The sequence below is a fragment of the Rhipicephalus sanguineus genome, chromosome 1 (genome assembly GCF_013339695.2).
Source record: "Rhipicephalus sanguineus isolate Rsan-2018 chromosome 1, BIME_Rsan_1.4, whole genome shotgun sequence".
NCBI lineage: Eukaryota > Metazoa > Arthropoda > Arachnida > Ixodida > Ixodidae > Rhipicephalus > Rhipicephalus sanguineus.
In genome coordinates, this window is record NC_051176.1 from 193,015,455 (window position 1) to 193,039,546 (window position 24,092).

Below are 24,092 nucleotides of genomic sequence, written 5' to 3' on the forward strand. Positions count from 1 at the left end.
GTTGGAAGCCAGCAGCAGTCAATGTCATTTTTGTGTTCCTTCTTGTCTCCACTGATGTGCACTCCACAAACTTAGTACTACTTAACAACCCTTGTGCGCGAATTATGACGGACTGTCTGCAAGTCTGTCAAATTCTCACAACAAAATTCCAAGGCACTCGATACTACATCCAAAAAAAGAAAATGAAGTAATATATTGGATTTTTTGAGTTTCAGTAATTATTCATAATTATCATGTAATTAAATATCTAATTCTGCAGTCAGTCATGTTCCATTTTTACATAAGACTCAAATCACAGGCTCAAATATGTATGCACAATTTGTTTTTGGTTCCGCATTGATTTCAAGCAAAGAAAAATAATATTTTTGATGTTTGTCCTAGAACCCGGCACGGCGAGCAACCCATCTAACATCGTAGCGCCTTCACCAAAGCGACCGGCTACAGTCACACACAGCACATGCACTGACTGTGCAGAAGGTTCAATTCATCCTATCTGCAATGTATCCTTCTCTTTCTTGGCCACTAGTCCAAGGAACTGGCAAAAACAAGTTCCGTCCACATATGTGGGTACTGCACCTCCAGGGGTTAAGCATACTACACTGTGCACACAAAAATGTTGAGAGTACCCATTTCACTGGTGAAAGTTGTAGGGAATACACTATTTAATGACCGTCAGAGCATCGTCAAGCTTATCTACGTGGCACTGGATAAGGGAAATTTTGATTTAATGCATTATTCATTTAATGCCATTTCTTGTGCTAGTGTAGCACGGATTACACTATAGGCGTTTCCTGACCACCTAATCTGTTTTAGCATCAAGACTGAGAAACCACAGCATAAATAAAAATTATAAGGAACTATGAATAAGTGCAGTGAATTACAACAATTACAGGCTTTTAGCAGGCAGCAGAAAAGCACCAGGTAGGCCATAAGATCTGCTTTTTGTCTTACATGATGACATGACAGAAGGTTCTACGCAGAGATAATATGGTAGACACACCATTTTGTCTGCTTCTAGCTCAGCAGATGACACACTGTCTTCACTGGCACCAGCCTGTGCCATGTGGAAGAGGGCAAGGGGCACAGAGAAGGCAAAATTCGGCAGTTGGCAGAGATTCCGTTCAGCATCCCACTCCCGGTACAGTCGCACCAGGTACTGGTACTGCTCCGCACGGATAGCATAGTAGTCCAGGAGCAGTGTCACACATAACGGGTCATTGTCTGGGTCAAGCCTACAACAATAAAAATGAATTTGCTGAAAAGGCCAGATTGTAGCTGGCTGACACAAAGAAGACTACATATTGAAGTACCAATAAAATGATGGGGAAAAACAAATGTGCACACTCCCATTTGAGAGCTCCAACAAAAAGCCCTAATAAATACGAAATTAGTGACTCAGGTGGTAAGCCTTCTCACATTTTATCTATTTATCTATTTATTTATTTTTTCTATAACAGGCAGCTGCCAACTTCATAATCACAGTATTGAATTCAAGTTTTCTAAGCACGCAACTAATTGGATTATATCTTTTAATGCAACCTGTTCAGAAGTACTGCTGCACACAGATCAGCTTTGCACTTGAAAAGCATGCGTCCTCATACATGTTGGTCACATGGTATCACAAATCAATTAGGTCCGTATCTGTCTCCTCACACCATATTTACCAACCACATCACAACCATGTCCTGAAAGCTGGCGAAACCCGCAAAAATTGGGTGTGCATTGGATTCAAGGAAATACGGCACTTTTTTTCTCTTGCAGTACCAGAGAGGCGGCGTACAAGGCTGGGTTGGCATAAAATTTCATCATATAATCAATGTTTTTAACAACAAGAGCTTGATTTGGGCGAGTTGGTTCATGCTGAATATCGTGGGTACAGCGCAACATCAGAAGGAAAAGAAAACGACACACAGGAAAGAGCGCTGACTTTCAACTAGACTTTATTGAAGGTGCTCCGGCCGCTTTTATACATGGTGCAGGTACCGTGCGCATGCTCTATAACACGTGTGATTCTATGTATGATTACGCTAACTAAGAAAAGAATATTCTATATCGGATAAGTGAAGAGAAGGTGTACTAATGCACTGATCCATACATAGAATCACACGTGTTATAGAGCATGCGCACGGTAGCTGCACCATGTATAAAAGCGGCCGGAGCACCTTCAATAAAGTCTAGTTGAAAGTCAGCGCTCTTTCCTGTGTGTCGTTTTCTTTTCCTTCTGATGTTGCACTGTACCCACGATATTCAGCAATGTTTTTAGTGCGTTATTTCTATGAGCGTTTTGCCCGAACTAAAACAATTCATTGTGAATTGCGGGTCGTCACATAACCGGGGGACGTATAATCGAGGTTCCACTGTAGTATTACTGTTTCTGCACATATATATATATATATATACTGCTTTGGTTTTCCCTGTATGTTGGTCAATCATCCTGCACCATGCTGAATGAAAGAGTTTCTTGCACTCCCCACTGGGGTCCTCTGTTTGCTTAGAGATTTAATTAAAGATAACTGCAGTCATATGAGCACTTAAAATGGTAGAACTCCTGTTGCAGGTTCCTTGTTTTGTACCTCACAGCCAACTCATTCCAACTACAGACAGCAAGAAAGGTACTCAGAAATGTCATTGTACCAGCAACACCTAAAAGAAGTGGCTGGTAACTGTGGCACCTTGGTGTCACTTTCAGCCATGAACATGCTAGCACTTGTGTACCATTTAGTAAATGAGGCATCTGCAAATATGCCACATGTCATAAAGCATGCAACATTTTGTTACACACAAAGCAGTAGAAATACATTACAGTACACCACTTCTCGTGTGGCAGGTGTCATATCCCTGTCACATGACAAATATAATGTCATTTTCATCAAGTGACATTAAGCAACTCAGATTTGAAATTTTTACGTCCATAGATGGCAGCACTTACACACTAACAAAAGGAGGGAAGTCAGAGTCCACTCTAGGAGTCTAAATCTTACCAGGACACAAAAGTATTATTCATTCTGCGTACGGAAAGTTGCGCTGCTTGAGACTTGCCCGGGAACACCTCAAAATGCAATGAACGCTTTGTCATCCCCATATCGTTGGACGACCCTCCAAATTCTCCCTTTCGGCCCACCGTGCCCCTAATCTGAACAATGGGTAATGACCTGTCTCCTCAGTCATTTGCTGCTTAGTGAGAGGCTTCCTGGACAATCGGATAATGCACGCATCACATCTTTCTCGTAGAGGTGTGCACGGGCTCCGGGTAGCCCGAAAGCCCGAGCCCGACCCGGCCCGCAGGCCGGGCTCGGGCGGGCCGACGTACTTTCACCTCGGGCCCGGGCCGGGCTCGGGCCCAGCGCAAAGCCCGACTCAAGCCCGAAACATAGAGAATGAGCGGGAATTGTTTTCCAGCACGCATACAGCGCCTTTTCCGCGACCACCCTTCACCGCTTTTCCTTTCCATTCGCCACTTTAAACAAAAGGGGAGCAGGTAAAGCACTGCCTCTGTTGCACTCCGACAAACAGAGAAGTAACACCAGCTGAGCTAGTGACGGCGCCACGCGACTGTTCCGCGTTAGATTTAAGACCAAATCCCATATGAGTGAAAATGCACACGACAGCGACGAGCGACCCGACGTAGATCGCCTTCGTGCAAGCTGACGCTTGCATTGGCATACCCCATACACGTGACGGCTTTGGCGAGCGAACTTCATTGTTGCTGGCATGAGGCCGTCTACTTGTATAGCAAAAGTGCCGCGAACAGTCTCCATTATAGAGACTGTTCATCATGTGTCGTTTGATCATATTCCATATGCTCAATAAAATGCCAAATTACTGGAAAACGATGTTTTGTTTTCGCAGCGAACCTTCAAAAAGCCGGGCCGGGCCGGGCCGGGCCCGGGATTGTGTTTTCGTACGTCGGGCCGGGCCGGGCGGGCTCGCAGCCCTTTGCCGTCGGGCTCGGGCGGGCCTTCGACAAAGTCAGCGGGCCCGGGCCGGGCTCGGGCTCGAAAATACGACCCGCGCACAGCTCTACTTTCTCGCATCTTCTTTCACTTCGAGATAGAGCACTGCACGAACTCGGGCTTACCCGAAAGCCCGAGTGTAAACTGTAACGAAGAGCGGGCACAGCTACGCCGAAGTAGAGCGCCTATGTTTAATTTGCAAAATTATTTCCTATACTGCAATCAGAAGTGATCTGTCTAAACTTCCTGAAATAAATGCCATTAAATGGTATTGTGCAATGTATTAGATTTAATATTTTTATACAGAACTGCCTCACAGCAATTCACAACTGAATATGCCACAAACGGCAACTTTTATCAAAATCAGCATCTTTTAATTGGACACAGCATGCATTTTTTTGTATCTCAAACATATTTAGCTGCTGCTTTGCCATTTAGACAAGCTGGGCACATAGGTGGAATGGCTACTTTGAGAACATTACATTTCAAAGAAAATGTAAAGATCCAAGAGATTTGTATGTTTCTCCCTGTTTTGTAATTGCACAAAACAAATTCATTCAAAATTGTTGTATAAAAAAGCTAATGCCTTTCAATCGCACGAAAAGTGAAATATCTTTTTTTGTTGCAAGATGCTTGGTAGACCAGGTATTGCTACTCTTAAGATTTTAAAAAGCAGCCACAGCACGAAAAAAAAATGTTTTCTGCAAACACAAGCGAAGATAATGCTTGTCACAGTAACACAATGAAGTATAATGTATAAAAATTGCATCAAAGGTGGTTGAGCACAAAGTCCAGGACAGTTGACGTGGAATGACCCATCATCGGCACGAGTTGCTACGCTTTGAAAAGCACATGCTGTGCTGACATTTGGCAGTGACCACTCAACTTCTAAAATTGTTTTCCTTCTAGAATCAAAGCTTGTCCCGATCTATGCATGCGCCATTTGTGCATGCGCAATTAACGCCTTGAAGAACCAGTTTCTGCTTCCCTGTGACGTTTCTAAACGGCGCTCACTATTCACGTGTACACGATGTTCAATTGTCATAAGTGAACTTGCCTCTTTGTAGTGTGGCTGATCGCCAACATGCAGCAAAAGCCCACGAATGATAGTGCTCATACTTCATGGCTAGCCTCTGCTGCAGAAGCTGCCGTTGTCCCCTTGCAACCGCAGCAGATTCCTGTGAGCGCTGACTAGGATGATTAGCTAGGAGAGGGGATAATTTTGTGAGCATCCAGGGTATCTCGACACCCTGTTTGAAGCCAATACTGGTAGCTGAAACGCTGTCGCAACGCCAAAGAAACATTACTTTGTGTTTGGGCCGCACCCTTGCATTTGCCTCACATTCCACTTCATGGTCGCTTGGAACATGCTCGACGATGGAATGAAAGCTCAAAAAGGGCAACAAAAAAAGCCACAACAGTCCCCCGAAAAGCAAACAAAAAACCCAAGCTTGTTCAAGCTCAGTCAGCACATGTGTTCTCAATTCGATACGGGAAACCCTGCACGCATGAATACAGTCATAGGAAGGTTGGCGGTAGAGCGTAGGATCGCCGAATAGGTGGCACCAGGTGCAGCCAACGTTACTAGAACAAACTCAGTTTCAAAGCTCCGTATCTCCGCCAGCGGAGGAGGGTGGTCCGAACGGCGGTCGCGAGAACTAGCGGCGCTGCAGTTCCGTCTTGCGCCACTATCGGCGCGTCGTCTGCTGCCACGGCATAACGCTGCGGTCCGCCGCGCAGTTGCTCGCGGCAATTGTGCGGCAACATTCTTATTGTTCTAGTTAGGTGGATACTTAGGTGGATATGCATAAGGTCGTCTGTATGCATTGGCCCGCGTGTGTTCTTCATTGATTGGCTAAGAATCGATGTTCGGTCTATATTGCCGCGCCCACTTCTTGTTTTATTTGGATGTATTCGGGTTTGACCAGCAAGGACGGTTATCAAAGCTCGACGCTGTCCGCCAAGGACGGTTATCAAAGCTCGACGCTGTCCGCGAAGCAGTGTTCGAGAAGCTTCGCGATTGTAGTAGATCGTTTTGGTAAGATTGCGCGCATGTTCCAGCTTTGTCGAGAGATAACGCCGCCACCAGGGATATCGCTGGAAAGTTCGATAGCGCCTGTATAAAAGCCGACGCACTAGACCGCTTGTCAGTTGATCAACGGTCGGCGCTCTGTTCGCCGCTATCAGTGTATTGCTGTAGTTTGACATTCAGTTTCCCGGCCACTAGTTCGGCCAAATAAAGTTGCATCTCGGACCTGCTGACTGCTGCCTTCGTCGACGTCACGACCCTGTGACTATATTTGAGCTGTCTACATTGCGCTTAACTTCCAAGCATAGGAGTTTCTAAGCGAATGAAGGTTTTCAGCGTAATTTTTATAACTACCACTACAATTTTAGCCGCGGCCGTCTTATCTAGACCAAGAACAGCCCGACACGTTTGTAAAAGCCTTTATAGTGTACAAAGAAGCATACTTACTCGAGATACAAAAACGTTCTAGAAAAAATGTACTCATGTTGTCTACAACTTATTGAAAAAAAACTGTCTCGAAAAACATCACCAATGCTTCGCAATGTTTACAAGACACGTTTTCGCGACGGTTAGAGGGATACTGACCCAAAGTCGGAAAATTTTACGAGAACTCTGTAAATGAAATCTCAGTGTGCGATTACATCGAATATATGTCGTCTCTGAGCAATTTTTTCAGCGGATAGTTGTATTTTAGGTGTCTCATCTTTCTACGTCGCATCCTTATACGGTGCCTTAAACAATTCGAACAGATCGGCCGTGATGTGAGCACCGAGCAGTTATTCGCGCGTACTCTGTCGCTAGAAGAGTCGTCAGTATTCAACTTCAGTTTTTCAATTTCACCGAGCAGATGTTCCATGCCCGCAGCACTTCTTACACTGTACGACAGCCGTTTGCGTTTCATGCTGTAGCCGTTCACTACGCAGTTAAACTGCTCGTCAACTACGATTATCTTTTGCACAAGTAAGTCTCCGTTCCCGAAGCAAAGTGTGGGATTGGGCTAGTTGGTATTCCATTATTAAACTGTTCAGCGCAAAAAAATTTGACACGGTACACATAGAAAAGACGAGGACCAGCGCTGGTCCTCATATTTTCTATGTGTACCATGTCAAATTTTTTGCGCTGAGCAGCCCGTTCCCAAGCCGGCGAGTATGAAATATTCCGCACATCTTGTTCGATACCTCGTCGCAAAATCTCTCGAAAATCCACTGCTTTGAAGGCATAGCGACAGCTGACAACTGATCGAATGTCAGTGTGATGCAACTCTCAGTCTCGGTAGCGTATATAGGTAATTCGCCTGCCTTTCGTTTTGCTGTTCTATTTCTGGCGGCTGCTCCAAACTGGGCACTGGGCTTTCGCGGGACGCCGTGCGGTTTGGGGGGGATTTGCGCCCAAACCCCGAACATTTTGGCTTTGAAATGTGGGGTGGAAGTGCTGGGAACAAGCGCGGCACGGCACCGGGCGCGAGTTCCCACTTTCCACGTGGGATCAAAACTTCTTGTCCCGCAACGACACGACGATAATGCTTTACAATGTCGTCACTCTCAAAATGAACGCCACAGACCTAGCATTTCGCAGTAACCTTCCTATCTTTGCGATGCAAAGCTTGAATGGCGTAGGGTCTTTTGGAGGTCCGAAGAAGTGTCGTGAAGCGGAGTCGTCGTTGCGGTAGCCGCTCTTGCAGCCCGGCGCAAAGCAAGTCGGCATACCGCATCGTGAATCTGTCCGCCCTCGTTGCGCTTCGTACATCATGCACGTGTCTTCGTACAAGACGCTAAGCCTGGTCAAGAACAGTCGCAAAAATGACGAGCGAACAAAACGCAGACGTCGCTGTAACCCACGTGCGCTCGTACATCGGCGGCGCCGATCACAACAAGCGCCAGCCGCGGGAGCTAGACGTGACTGCAGCGCCACTAGTTCTCACGACCGCCACGCGGACCGCCTCTCCGGCGGAGCTTTTAAACTGAGTTTGTTCTAGTAACGTTGGGTGCAGCCACATCGCGCCAGTTAAATTTGGCGCAAATTTTAAATCCACCTAAAAAGCATACACAACGCTTTCAGAGCCTGTAAAACGCAAAACAGAGGCTTGATATACATGGCATTTACACAGTAATAATAAGGAAAGAAAAAGGGAGGAAGTGTTGCAGATGAACTTTAGATAATTAGCTTATTTTCTTTAGGAGACGAGAGAAAAGAGCAAGACGTTAAAATTTAGAATAACAGAGAGCTGAGCTAGTTGGTAAGTATTCATTCTAAAAAGACAGGGTGTGCAAACACGGACACAAGAAAGAAGTCAGGGCACCACAAACGCCATTTGTGATGTCTTGACTTCTTTCCTATGTCCGTCTTAGCACGCCCTGTCTTTTAAGAATGAGACATTAAAAAGTACGAATCACATCACTGTAAAATTCAGAGCAAGTGCGCATGTATTCTCCCCACCTCAGCAAGCCGAAATTATCAGCAAAGTGGAGGGGGTGCTTTCCCGGCATAGCGCCGAAATTGAAGATGACGGTGGCAAAGTTTTCCCGCCAGAAAGAAACGGGGTTGCACATGAACTTCCTCAAAGTCTTCTTGCTCTCGTTTGTGGCACGGCACATAACCTCTCACAAACAGAAGAAACACAAAGGTAGTGCGATGAGACTGCGGGAAGCACGACATGGAAGTACCTCCAATGATGAGCCCATGCCAGCGCAACAGCTCTAGGCAACAGACAGATCTTGAAGGACTTACTTTTGCTAGCTACATGAGTCATAGGCACCATCTTCGAATTGAAAATTCAGATACTGAAGGCTATTCTTTTGCTTGCGAGATGCTGAAAATCGTCATGGGCGTCGTGCACCAGTTAGGGATGCAGTCATTACGCAAGAAAGAAAAAAAACAAATTTTGCCATCAAATAAAATTTCAGGTGCAGGCGCTCATAGATCGTGCTGCTAAGTATTATTGTATTGGATTCAAGCAGGCCAGTGTTGCCTCGAGACACAGTGCACAATCATGTCACGGAGCAAGAGGGGAAGCACTTTCCCGAAGCAGTGCAGAAATTTGAAATCAGCCGTGAAATAGGAGGGGGTGCTTGCTCAGAATCTTACAGTATGACAAAGGGTATTACATTGTCCAGAATGGCAGCCAGTTCAGCAATCATGACAGAATCGCATGACAGAACAACGCATGAAGGTGCATGCTTTCGTGAGATCAGGACATCTCTCAAAGTTCACTCAAGTTCTAAACTTTTATGCTAATGGCTATCAAAATACAGAAGTAAACCAACTAGGCCTTCTGCATTCTAAAGGCATAAGCACAAAATCCTTTTATCAACTTCTGATTAAAGAAAAAAAAACGAGAAAATTTAGATGCTGCAAGGTATGCATGTTTATTATGGATATCTTTCTTTTGATTGGTACAACTGGCACATTTGTTGATCTTCCATTTTAAGTGATATAAAGATGCCAAACACTCAACACACCCCGCTTTTCAGGGATGTGTTGTGTGCTTGGCATGTTTCAGTCAGCAGATGAATATGAGGATGGAAACTTTTAAAGCTCTATTCCTTCCAAACAGTGTTCTTGAACTTCAATTCAGTATAATTCAGTATTCAGAATCTTTTGACATGTTGCAAAAACACAGCATCCTCCAAGAGAACCACGTTCTCAGGTCTCACAGTTCATTGCGTTAAGTATCACTATCTCACAGAGAGCAACTTGAACTCTTATCAACACTTTCACAGATAGATTGTCAGAACAGAATAAACTCCCACTAAAACATAATGATAATGACAAACTAAATCTGCTCGGTTCGAAATTCTCACCCCAACAGCAGCTTGCAGAATTCAAGTGCAGTCCGTGAGCAGCCACGCTGCCCCACAAAGTTTAAATGCTTGAAGAGAGCCAGAAAAAATGATCTGTTCTCACTACGGCGATAGTCAAGACGGCAGTTCCCTTGTGTGACATTGAAGAGTGTGTGGAAGCACGACTCCAAGCAATAGAGTGCTCGCTCTGAAAGCAAGTAAAATGAACATCAATGCAATTCTGGCCAACTGATGCAAGGCTGTTTGTGCTGTACACATAGAAGAACAATGCACACACAATATGAGACTGAAGAATGCCACAGCAAAATCGAACAACTTCAAAAATTTCATGAAAAGAAATACAAGCAATCATTAAATTTTGCAATATCTCTTATGCTGCAAATGTTGTCTGCATAGCATAATGTTTTGAATACAACTACATGTAAGATTTACTTTGCACATATAAAATATTAGAAAAAAAAAAGTTGCTATAAGCAGCAGGTGATGGCATGGCGCCTCCACCAAGCCCATATGTATCCAAGCCCGGTGATGTATAATCGCTACAATTCAGAACAATATTCGGCCAAATGTAAATTTTGTTGAGAAGGGGCGGACCTAGATCATATTTGGGCTGGCCCCTGACAGCGCCCAAAGATTCAGAATGGGAGGTAGTAGGAGACCATAATGCTCAGTACGGCCCCTGAGGACCAAATCATGACTGTCCAGCAGGCCGAGGACGCCGCCAGAGCTCAAGGGCTCCTGCCCCCCCCCCCCAACCAATCTGCCGGCAACCAAAATAAAAGTTATTTCTCTCTCTCTCTCTGCAAAGAGGTTTTACATATATACAGTTGTATGATTAATAAATACAATCTGAACTGCATTTGAATATAACTTCCAGGACTCATAATAATAAAAACAACGAAAACTGTAAAAATACGTGCATCCAGAACCATGTCGCAAAACTTGAAATAAGTTGACAGACAGGTATTGGCCGCGAGATCGACCTATACGCGGCAGCACCGTCGCCGCGTTAGTGTGGAGAGGCCGTTGGCGGCGCGTATACAAATGCACGCAGCGGCGCGTCGTTGTGAGCAGTTTGAGCCGATTGTCCGCGAATAAAATGCGTTGATTGCAGCTTACTGGTAATATATAAGCTCTTCATTGTTGAACTGATGCACAAAGATCATCCAACGTTACTATTACTAGCAGGAGAAGCGCAATCTGCCGATGAAAGGGATGCTCGCCCTGGATGAGACTCTGCGCTTACCCATTATATGACGTTTTTGGTTGTTTTCTCTTTACGTGTTTAGCTAGTGTTATGTGTACTACGCACTGCTCTAGCACGACTGAACTACTTAAGTGTTTACTTGTTGTTCATGTGTATACCAGCCCATATTCCTGTGCAATGAGTTCAATAGCACTGTTCGCGCGAATACGCATACGCATTTTATTTATTGTTCAGTTCTCCATGAAATGCAGGACAGTTGATAAGTTTATTCAAGAAAGCTACGTGATTGACACCGCTTTAGCGCCACGGAGACGTTTAACGCACACGCTCTTGTTCTTGCTCCAGCAACAAAATAAAAAGGTAAGAGTTTAGCACAGAGCTTTCATCGATTGATTACGTGCACAACAGTGGTGCAGCAAAGGTCCCGTTATTTTATGGTATAAGTGCCTTTTCTTTTTTTTTTTTCGAACTAATGTCCGCTGCCTTCCATCAATTTATAACAACTCCACACAAACTGTCAAGATCATGTAAAAATATGGATTAGGTTTTCCGTGAAATTATACGACAGAAATGTGAGGCACGCCGTCGGGATTAATTTTGAACATTTGGGTTCTTCAAAGCGTATCTAAATCTAAGCACACGGGTGGTTCTGCATAAATTCCGCCCCAAGTTAAAATTGCGCGCGGCAATTCCGTTTTATCACTGCCGTGTCATTCCATTGTCTTGTTGTTTTTTTTGTTTTTTTTTTAGGGGACAGTTTGAGTACCGGAGTGTCAGATTTCCCTTGATAGAAATATTTCGCTGTAGTGGGACCACAACCGCATACAATAGAAGGACATCTTAAGCAGAACTGAAGCTCATTGCATAGCCGATGAACTACAGTGCCGCAGTTATACACCTAACAACAACGCGAAAGTGCATGGCCTAGAGCCTTGTCTTTGTTTACCAATTGTCGCTAAAACGGTGCCCTCACACACTCTCTAATGCTGCACATGTTTTGGACTGCCAAGCGCACTTTAGGATGTGCTTGAACAAGAAAGCGGCACCAACACTGAAATCATACTGGCGAACGACGGGTACGACACCAACCCAGCCCTCTAGAAAGTCGCACTCATTGATCTTATTATACAATGCGCATGCAACCGAGCAAGCACTGGCGAACGACGGGTACGACACCAACCCAGCCCTCTAGAAAGTCGCACTCATTGATCTTATTATACAATGCGCATGCAACCGAGCAAGCGAATTTGTTTCTGTACACCGTGTTAGGTATACGTATGAGCAGTTAAACTCGCGCTAACGTAACAGAACAAACCGCCCTTTGAGAACGTGCAGGACGTACGCGCACATGCAAACACAACGTGACTAGCAGACGACGCAGGGAGCAATCCACACTAGGCGCGCTTCAGCCAGTAGCCGCCAGGCAGCGACTCCACTCGATCTCACGGCCAATAGGTTGCAACAAAGAAAGCCCATACGTGGCAATTTGGACAAGAAAAGTACAATTTGGAACTGGGAGTTGATGGGTTAATGATATGATGCAAAATTAATAACGCCCATCAGGTCTGAAATATGGTGTAGTTTATGAACAGGAAACTGCTGTGGATAGATCTCCACTCAAGACAATTATCAATTGTTCATTCGGACAGCACTGCACAACTTTTGTGCAAGTGAGCAGTTTTCTTTGTTCCAATGTGAGCCTTGGCCTGGAATGCAACACAAAGTCTAGGCGGTCAAAATTTCCGGAGCCCTCCACTACGGCATCTCTTATAATCATATTGTGGTTTTGGGATGTAAAAACCCAACAATTATTATCATATTTGCATCTGAAGGCAATCTCATCTCACAGGACACACTTTCAGTGCAGTAAACTCCAGTTGCTCCAGCCATCAAGTTCATCACCAGCAATGACAACTGCAGCACAAGTGAAGCCAACCTAGAGCTTTTCTCCCGGCTACATGTAGCTGCGAGTAGATCGGTTTTTTAATGTTCTTCAATGCAGACATGCATTTTTTTTTCATGTATACAAATTAAAACTAAGGAGTTTGCCTTCAAGTTTACACAGAACGTTAAGCACTTGCATAATATTATGTGATAGTTTCCAAGCATACAATCATATTCTTATTACACCATGGAGAACATCTCTGCCAGCTTATAGTCAAGTTAAATCTCAGCATCTTGATTTAGAGAAGTGCCTGGCATATATATAAGGCATAGAAAGTCCAACTTCTTGAAATAATACTACCATAAGCATTTATTATGGATTGAAACAACAAAATAAGAAGTACAGATTGATCAACTGATGATACAATCAACTTATTTTCATTTTTCAGCCTGCACAAGCATAAAAGTGAGTGAGTGAGTGAGTGAGTGAGTGAGTGAGTGAGTGAGTGAGTGAGTGAGTGAGTGAGTGAGTGAGTGAGTGAGAGTGAGTGAGTGAGTGAGAGTGAGTGAGCGAGTGAGTGTGAGTGAGTGTGCGCGTGTGTGTGCGCGTGCGTGCATGTTCACATAGCTGACATGCAAGCTAACAATCAGTGCTGGGCAGTATCGAAGATACATGTATCTTAGATACTCTTTGGGTATCTTGTATCTGTATCGCGATACGTATCTGTGTCTGTATCTGTATTTGTATCTGTATTTCCGATACATTCGGTAATGTATCGTGTATCTTAAGATACAAGATACCGCTATCGCAACACAACTGTGCGAAACAATAATCGCTGGCCAAACCCAGCTCCTCAAGCTAGTACTGGCGCCACTATGTCATCTGAATAAAACTAAAGGCAGTGATGAAATTTTCTTTCCGCCAGTGCCCTCTAGTGAGGACAGAATGTGAGGTCTGCGTGTCCCTTATTCGTGGAGAAGAGTCACGCGGCAGCGCTCGCGCAGTCTCGACAGAAACAAGCGCGCGGACGTCTACGCCCATCTCACGTACCTTCTGTTTTCTCAATCTTTTTTCTTTTTATTTGCGCCAATGCCATGACACTTGCTCTTAACCACTGTCCTACGCCGCGTACTCCAATGCGTGCGGCGTCTATCGCGCAAATTCTGGTGTAGCTATAGTGTCCTTATTGAAGATTCTCTTGCGTCTTGCTTTGTAACGAAATCTGACGCCTGCAAGGATGGGATTGCTTTGCGTCTCGTGGCTTTTACATATCAGCGATTTGAAGGATCTCGGGGATGTATGTTTGACTTACATGCATGCAATGAATTAACTTACATGCAAATAAGATAATAACAACTTTAGCACCACTGATACTGATGCTAAATATAATAGAGCGAGTGTTTACCTGACAGAAGATATCTTGGCCTACCGTATCTTTTCTTCCTGCTGTCTTTATTTAAAGGATTTACGAAAGCGTAATTTGAATGTTAGCAGAAGTGCTTTATTAGCTGTCCTTTTACATCCCATACATTAGCTAGGTCTCTGTACTGTTTTTTACGGTCTGGTCACTGCAGTATATCTTTTGTAACGGGCTATCAAAATAAGATCTCTGCTTTATTCTTTTGACTGTCTGCATTATTTCTACTACTGCTTACACATTCACATATTGCCAAGGCGATTTTGAAAACATATATAATCATGTGGGCGCGCCTTGAGTATACAGTACCAAACATTCTGCTTACCGCTTAGTAAAATAGTGAAATTGAGTTTGCGTTATAAAATAGGAAATTATTAGGAGCCATCTTAAAGATGTTAGGAAGGGGGTTCGAGAAACGCTGTTATACCGAATGCTCTGTTTTTCTGATGAGCGTCCTAACGACCCGTTTCAGGCAATTTTCTATAGGCACTGAATCTTCTATTGTCTCACCTTAACGGGTGAGTTGACGACACTTCGTGCTTAATTGTCATAGCTATTAAGGGCACCGTCTGTATCGTCTTTCTGTACTGATTCAGTGTGAATGTTTGATACGGAACCGCCTCTCTATTTTACCTATATTTGTTTTCCTGTTTTAGGCCTTCCTGAATTTTTTAGTATTACTAATCGCCACGTAATCAGAATAAGTGGCAATAGCGCGAAGAGCGGCGGTATCCCGCGGCGCTTTGTGCAACTAAACAATACGTCTGAGACTTTTCTGGATTGCACATGTTTTCTCGTTGAAGAAAATTGTTAAAAGATTGTACTTTAGTGAGTGTGTCAACAAAGAATCCTTTACGCCAGCAGATAAGTACAATATGAAAATTCATTGCAGTTTTACATCCTTTACGTATATATCAGGGGTCTCAAACTCGCCGTATAGCCAGTGGGTCGCAGTCACTAAATGCAGTCCCGCAAGAGCCAGGGCAGTAAAGTGACGGTTGAAGGGGGGGGGGAGTGGCTTGAACAAGATGACAGCAACGTTTCCATTTGAAAGGAAGCCTTTCCCATATCTCATATATAGATCATTTCTGAAAGGACTTTGGAGTCAGGATTCTAGAAACATTGATACCGTTCTACGGAATGACTGAAATCGGGACGCGGATTCTGAAATATCGAGTTTTTGTTAATAATAATAATAATAATATCTGGGGTTTAACGTCCCAGAACCACTATATGATTACGAGGGACGTAGTAGTGGAGTGCTCCGGAAATTTGGACCGTCTGGTGTGCTTTAACGTGCACTGACATCGCACAGTACACGAGCCTCTAGCATTTCGCCTATATCGAAATGCGACCGCCGCGGCCGGGATCGAACGGAGTTTTTGTTCTATGGTTATGTTTCAACACATGGTGACCACATGTCCTCACGAAAAGAATGATTGAGACCAGTCATGTCAGTGTAGCTCATGTAAATACTTATTAACAAAATAAAAACAAATGGGACGAAGACGGTCATATGTGCGGGCCGGGCCGCGTGCTTGAGACCCGTGGTATACACAATGAGTCAAGAAAAAAAAATTCGCTGCCAGCGTTCTTGCTGCTCTGCACCTGTCCAGTGATCCGGTATTGCGCCAACGGTCTTTTACGGACAAGGCAAAAGTCCAAACCGGTATTTGCGCCATTGTGCGAAGGCTTCTTATTGAAGTTCTTGTGATTAGATGGCAACCCGTTAGCTGGCCGGCAAGCAGAGCAGCGACTCCCATCAATTGCAAAAATTACAAGCAAGAAACACTGTCAGCGAAGTGTATAAAGAGCTGTCCTGTTAAGAAGCTAAAACAAACGCCGATAATTTATTTCGGAAGGAAACTAATGTAATTTGTGGAAGAAGGGCAAATTTTGGGATACTAACAGACATTTCACTCATGTTCTTTTTGCTTATTTATTTTTTTCAAACTACTGAGGGACGGAACCTGATACCTTTTCATCATCTGGACTCACCTGAATAAATTCATAATTGCATTCTCACTATTTCGCAAACAACGTTTTCATTTTAGAGCCGTTTGTTTGTTTGCCTTCGTTCGTTTGAGATTTTCAATTGTGCCTTGTACGTGTGTTTCTTATGTTGTACCTTGCCCCTCCTGCTTGTGCCACATGGCCTACAGTATGATGTAAATAAATAAATGAAACGAAATGGGTCACAGTTAAGAAATTTTCAAGGAGACATTTTCGTGCATAGGCGTTTGCTGCTACATTATATGGACTTGTGAAAACAAATTTCCCAATGTATCGAAGTATCTTAAGATACAATTGCCAAGTATCGTACAGGATACAATTCTTCTGGCAGTATCTTGTATCTGTATCTCAAATACTTCTTGTCTGAGTATCTTGTATCGTATCGCGATACAATTTCAAAGTATCTTTGCCCAGCCCTGCTAACACTATTATAATTAGAACTAAGAGACAAGAAAGCCAAGGAAAGTATAGAGGAAGGTATTTGTAGGAATTATGATGTAAATGTAAATTGGTCAGCTGCCAGCTCGAAAAAAAACGATCACGTGACGTCAGCAGGTAGGAAAAGAGTGTTCCACACTCACTGTCATGGCTACTAACGGCACTGACTAACACTCCTACGTTTAAGAGCACGTATATACCCCATAAAGTGGACGGGAGGATGACCGCCGCAGTAGCTCAGTGGTAGAGCATCGGACACGTTATTCAAAGGTCGCAGGTTCGCTTCCTGCCGGGAGCAAGTTATCTTTTCCTCCATTTTACTTTCTTCACATTTACATCATTATTACTACAAATAACTTCCCCTATACTTTCCTTGGCTTTCTTGCCCGTCAGTTGTAATCAATGTTGTGTCTAGCAAAGAAAAACAAGCCCTTAAAAGCCCCCTTCTTTCATTCAAGCTAACACTATGTGAAAAATGTGTTGACCCAAATAAATAGTAGTACTTGAACAAAAAAAAAAAAGCGAGCTCAGCTTTTAACAAAAACTGAACTTAAAGGGGCACTAAAGAGCAAAACGACTCTTCTCGCATTATTAAAGTAGTCTTCCATGATACCAAAAACACCACGCTTTCTGCGAGAAGACGCTTAATAAGAGAGAAAACGCGCAAAAAGAAAATACAGGTGGCGACGCCACCTTGGAATTCCCACACCATTTGCAGTGACGTCACATAGTTTTGACAGTGCCTGCTTGGGCCTACGTAGTTCCTAATCGGTTAAATCGAAGTACATTGTCCTCTGAGGGGGCCAGAGACTTGACATAGCGAGTTCGTAGAAATTTTGTCGAGCCATTGGCGCCAAAATACGTTAAATGCTCTTTGAAATTCTTTTATCACGAATTAGAAAGTTCGGCGCGAAATTTAAAAATGAAACTTTGTGACTTGGCTTTCTCCTCTAATAATAAACCTTTGGTGGTGAAATAAACTACACAAGAGTTCTCCGAGCACACCTTATCAATCTAAACCAATTCATTGTTTCTCTTTAGTGTCCCTTTAAAGACACTATGTCATACAGAAACCAGTACATCAAAATAGAAATACAGAAATGCACATACTTTCACACTGGTGAAAAAAAAAGTACTTGTGTTTGTCTATGAATTAACAGTTATTTTTTACCCATGACAGTAAATATTTTTAATCCTATTAGATGAAATCAGACTCTCTATCTTCAGCTTATTGAAATAAAAATACCTATAAAACAGACTTAATTTCCATATTTTATAAAAATACAAAAAACAACAAATTTTTCCATATGGTGTGGCACTCTTTCTTTGACATTCAGGACAAGTAATATTATACATGATGTCAAATGCAAAGTGCTTGTAAAGAAAAAGCATGTTAAAACTGATCATACATGAAACAAATTCAGAGTCACTACGTGCAGTTCCATATAGACGTCAGACTCTGGAGTTTCGAAGACATGTGGTGCCACCTGTTGGAGAAGTATTGGGTAGTACAAAGACCGACTCCCTCGCACAGTTTGCTGTGGGACCAGGTGCAACTAGCGAGTACAAAACAACGATTGAGCTTAATATTGCATGTTTTTGCGCATTTAACACTCAGAAAGAGAGCTGTGAATTTCTCTCCGCGAGTCGGAAGCGCCACCGAATCGCCATGAAGTGCTTGCTGGATCACTCGCCAGAACGATGGCGAAAACAGCAGACAAGACCGCCCCGCAGGCAACGAAGAAACGTCGCAATCGACGCTACTGTTGCGCTGTGAATTCCCACGGACGTAAAGGACTGAATAACAACGTTCAGTTTTACCAATTTCCACAGAAGCAGAAAGGCGAGAGCACTGGATACGGGCCATTGCGAGCGTGTTGGGTAAGCGAAGCAGCCGCATAATCCACAGCCGGTCGCATGTAAAGGTGTGATAACGTGGCTCTGCTGTTGTTTTGCGTAGCCATGATGGAGAACCGTGGTAACCTTGACTATGAAGCTCAGCAGAAGCTCTGACCACGGTGCGTGCTGTGTAACACGGAGTGAGCAGCTAGAGGCAGACTGAAGACGCATTATACGCACATCGCGACATCCTATAATCTGAGTTGGTCGTCACCGCACAGCATCGCGGATGTGCGTTTTGAAGGCTCAGAGTTCCGGTTCTAACCAGCTAACACGTGTGTCATACAAGTAAATCGCAAAATGTTGGTCGTGACCACCATCAGGGTTGTTTTGCCCATGGCCTCCGCGATTGCCATAGCTATCTCAGAGGCCAGAGTTCTGCCTTTAGCTGTACCCTGTGAAAGTGGACACGCACGTATCCCCATTTGCAGTATATACAAACGGAAGAAAACAATCAAGAGACCATTTGAGGATGCACAATGAAACAGTCCAATGCACAGAAAGAGAGATGAATTAAGGGAGAATGGAACTGAAAAGACGAAAATCGCAGAGGCCATTCGTCCCTGATAAAGCGAGCTTTGTATCATTGATCGTACGATACATAGCTAAGTAAATTGATCGCGTATGTACTTCATCGCTTTGACATTACGTATATACCCGAATTTAACGCATTTAGGCGCTACAGAACGGACTTCGGAGGGCCTGCTTCGAACTTGATGTCGAGCGATGCTCGCTTGTACTTGTGAGTTGCAGCGCGCCGAAATAACTGAAACTTCTTCTGCATTGTACCTGTACGCAGTTCACTTCGAGATGCTTTCTATGTTTCTGAAGCGTGGACTGGCGGAAGAAGCTTTCCAGGACCTTGATTTTCAGGAAACCGCGCCTCGACACCAACGAAAAAGGGGGGTTCTATTGTGGCCTATGCGTGGCCTATGCACATTCGCTTGCGGACGGCTCTCTTTGTATTGCCCAGTTAGCGCCAGTGCTGCAACGAGGGCGCTGGTGGCGGTGTTTTTCGCAGCGCCGCCTGGGCAGAGTCTGACGTCTATAGGATATTAGCTGCAATTCGTTTACACAATAAATTCATGTTTGCTTTCGTAAATTAACTTTCACAGAAATCTGCATCAAACTGTAGTATACACACGATGACAGATGCAGCCACTAATTAAATGAGCCAAAGTCACAATTATAAGAATAATCAAAGACAGAGTGCCATCAAATGTAAGACCTAAATAGTAAATACCTAGTGCTACGAGTCAACATAATTGGGGAGCAACAAGAACAGCATTTGTTGCTGTGTAAATAGATGTTATATGTCTGAGGGTATTCTGTAGTTGGCCAGCCAATCAAGGAGATGGTGAATGCCAGACTGCATTTTAACAGCAGCCTCATCATAACTTGAGCACTGCAAGACGAGTGTCACATCAGCTCATAAAAATCATTTTTAATTGAATGGCATGCTTGTAATATCATTAAGATAAACATTAAATAGCGGCATTCAAACACGGATCATCGAGACATAGCTGAATTTCTGCTTAACATTGGACTGAAGGACTAATGCATGTTCATTATGCGCAGATATCGCTAATTTCAAACATACCCTATGCTCTGGCCATAGAGTTTCATACAATAACCTAGAGAGGAAACTGGCGCTGCGATCGTTCAACCACCATGGGAATGATGGGAAGTACAGACTTCAGATTGGATTTCATTAGCTAGCGAACTGTCTACGGATCTTTTTCTACAGTTTCAGTTGCGTTCTTTGCGAGGCGTGGGCAGTGGGGTGCGTTGCAAAGTACTCAAGCAGTGCCTTTGTTGTTCAGAGAGGCTGAAAACCGCTAGATCTATTGGTTTGCTGCGACGTTTCAGCTTTACATGTTGTATTTGACAGTTTTAGCAAAGCGTCGTGCACTCACCGCTGCGCATAGATGTAGCGTCCCATGCCAGTGCAGGAAATTGCATAGAGTTCACGTTTTGTGGTGAGTGCTACTTGTCAAAACTCTTTCAAATTGACTGCAAAACGACGGCGAAGCTAAGTAGACGCACCGTCACACTCCTCTGACTCGACTTCACAACAAAACGAGAGATGCGTTGGAGGCAAGCCACTTGGACAGATGCACCTGGCATCGCAGCAGACGGTAAGTTAAGTGTTTCTTACTCATTGCAGTGCTGTTATTTAAATAAATAGATAATGCGTACTTTCGAGGAAAAAAAACAAGCGTGTTTGTTTTCAAGTGTTCTAAAAAAATAATTCATTATTTTGTGATGCCAAATCTGGAACACAATTGCAGAGCAATGCATACCCTGGCGGTTGAATTTGTCCAGGTTTCATTTCCATCTCACGGGCACGTAAACTTTTTGCAATAAGTTTTAAGTACAAAAGAATGAAGCAAGTTCTGATTGTAAAGAGCTTCACATCGCTTTGTTTTACACTCGGCAAACAAGCGTTGCAAATCTCAAGAACCTAATCCATCCGAAGGAAATCCGAAGCCTGTACTTCCCATCATTCCCATGGTGGTTGAAGCGCCGCTCAAGGAGCCCACGTAGACACTAGCGCCAGATTCCCCTCTAGGTATTATTGTAAGAAACTCCATGGCTCTGGCGGTGCCCTGCGTTACACGGCAGCGAAGTCATCACGCCGTCAAAATGGGAGATGCCATTACAAGCTCCGGACTCGAAGCACAACTATGCGCAGTCCAAAGAGCCCGTGACACAGCAGAGAGACTTGGTCTTGTGGGAATCGAGCGCGCCCTTCCCTTTGGCGCCTCGTTCCCCAGCTAGCGCGCGTGTTGGCCCCGCGCGGCTCGAGCGCCGGGAACCGCCGTTAATCGGCGGTATGGCGACCGCGGCGGCAGCGCCAGGCCTCTTTGTCTGGTGCAAGCCATGCGTCAGCCTCCCGGCACGCGGGCACGCGTCCGGGCATGCCTCGACATGCTCACGCCACCAAGCCAAGCCGGTGGCATGATGCGAGCTTCGCGTCCGGGCCTTCAGGTGTCGCCCCCATCGAAACGACGACAGCGCACCGCCGGCAGCGGTAATAGAAACGCGATCTAAGCCTTTTTTTCGCCGATTTTATTTGTAAGACTTCAGGTCAATATGCACAAAAAACCGTTTCTCATTTAATTTTATGCTGTCAGAAACGTGTATAGCGCGAAGGCTAAAAAGATTTGAAAGTGACGCTCTTTTGGTGGCAGCGCAAACCAGAAAACAAACAGTCACGCCGCACTGGTGGCCGTGAAAGGGACGCGGATATGTTCATATCAGTTACAGACAGTTTGCTGAATACTGTGAACGAAGTGGTGCGACATCTTGAGCAGTAGAAGTGCAGGGACTTTAGCGGTATACCTTTCTTATACCAGCGAAGGCTTCGTGCAGTTGGATCTATTTATCATCCAACGCTGGACATCATCTGTGCTCCGGACATCTGTGGTGGGGCTATGCGTAGTACGTACCTTCTTTGCATATAAACGCTTATGCATGCATGTTATTCGCTGGTATACATGCTAAAACGCTACTTACGTGTCCTTCATTTTGTGTAAACATCGATGCAGTCGCAATAAAATAATTTATTGCAGCAAGTTTGTGTGATCAGCGTTGTCATTTCGCTCGACCTGTAATCGGCAGCACTGCCCTACTAAAGTAAGTATGCACGATACTTGTGTGTACCTAATGAGTAATTGACTACAGTGTAGATTATGGAAACGAGAAGAATTCAGGTCGGGTGGAGAGGGGGCTGCTTGAGCGAGCGGGGGACAGCGGTGGTGCAAAAGCAGACGACGACGGCGTCGTCTGCTATGCGGAACGCCAGCCGCCATATCAAAGCGCCCTTGTGCGTTTCAAACATATTTCATTTTATACACAGCTATAAAATCTACAAACAATATTCATAGTTCTTAAAACTAAATTGCATGTGAAAAATGATAAAAGCTCTTTCTGTTGAGAGCAAGATAACATTTTTAATTGTTTTTGCAACTACCGTTAGAATCCAGGCGTCGCTACCATCGTGTCCAAATTTTCGTCCCCATTGGCTCTATGGACATGTCACTCGCTTGACCAAGCTAGCTTACGTCACTGTGCAACGCCGTTCCTCATTGGCCGCCAGTGACAACTCCCCTTCCCCCTTGAGTTCGCTTCTGTCTGGCGCGGCCTTGCCCGCGTGAGATGCTCTCAGGCTAGCACGAGAGGTTGACGCGCTGCTCTAGCAGGCGGCTTCTCGTTCGTGTGCTCGACCGCTGCCCTTTGTGTGGTAGTCTTAGCGCCGCTGGCAAGCGTACTCGATCGGTCTTGCGGAGTTCCCCTTACGGCCTGCAAGCCTGTGAGTGTCGTACTGTGCTGCATCTTGGGTTAATAAACCCGTGTTGTTTGTTGACATCCTGCCTCGAGTGCCTTTTCTGCGCCGTGCCGGAGTCGACGAACCCGGCCGTAGCGTCTTTGTTCGCTGCGGCAGTGGAGAACGTCGCGTCCCTTCACGGTCGCCTCGTAGGTAAGCCTAGTGCAAACCTATCTCCACATAACTGGCGCCCAACTTGGTTTCGGCATGGCATCAGAGCAGTCCCCCTCGAGGCGCTCGTTCCTGCTCGATCCCGTGGCGACGGCTTGATCTCGTTCGATGCGGACGACGCCGGCAGCTCGAGGTAAGCTCGCCTTAGCGGCCCTCGGCTTTCGGCCACCGGGAGAGATCCCGTTTTGGGGCCTCCTTTGGTGACAACCGCTCGAATATGGACTACAGTCCTAGCCCAGCCAGTTTCGGGTTTTCTCAGCTGTTCGAGACACGCGGAGTACGTGCTTTCGGGCCCCTCCAATGCGTCGTCTCCGCTCGCTGGCCTTTCTTTGTTAGCAGCACAGCTGAGTAACCAAACCGCCGCACCGGAGCGTCCCTTCCTAGGCCACATGGTGCTGGCGTTCACGCGCTCGCTGGCCCGTCGTTGTCACGAGCGTAAACGGGTTGACAATGTCGTCCGCGTTTTCCGACGATCATTTTCCTCATGCGCGCCTTGGCGACGCCTTCGGCAAATGTGAGCCACCGTGCTCCGTTGTCGATTCGTTTGCCTGTCGCATGAGGCTTCATGCATCCGTCGGTGCGGAAACCCTTCTTCTCTGTGCCGTTTATTGGCCCCTTTGGGTATGGCGTGCATGGCGGAGAACAGGCGTACGACCCTCGAACGGCGGCGCCTGCCTCGGAGCCGCTGCACACAACTGCGGCACAGCTCCAGGCAAAACACTGCCTTCCATCTCGCGAGCACCACCGCTGTTTGGTGCGGCGCTTCGCAGTTGGTTGTGCGCTGGGAGAATCGCGCGCGCCGACAGTGCTTTGTGCATCTCCCTGGTCTTTCGCTGCCCGTGATTCTCGGTCGCGTCTTTCTCGCGCGCACGGGTATCGTGAATGACTTCCCAAGCGGTGGCTACAGGGTCGTCCCTTTCGGCGCCCTACAACCATTTGCAACCCTCGTA

At 45.2% G+C, this 24,092-nt stretch overlaps 1 protein-coding gene across 2 annotated transcripts in view; it reads right to left on the minus strand.

Moving 5' to 3' along the window:
- Positions 1–24,092, minus strand: part of LOC119404687 (transcription factor 25) — a 100,800-nt gene that overhangs the window by 45,034 nt on the left and 31,674 nt on the right. For both annotated transcript variants that reach the window (XM_037671321.2, XM_037671311.2), the window contains exons 7-8: positions 9,783–9,969; positions 1,001–1,232 (exon numbers count right to left, since the gene is read on the minus strand). In XM_037671321.2, the coding sequence (XP_037527249.1) occupies positions 1,001–1,232; positions 9,783–9,969 (419 nt within the window). The remainder of the gene's footprint in view (positions 1–1,000; positions 1,233–9,782; positions 9,970–24,092) is intronic.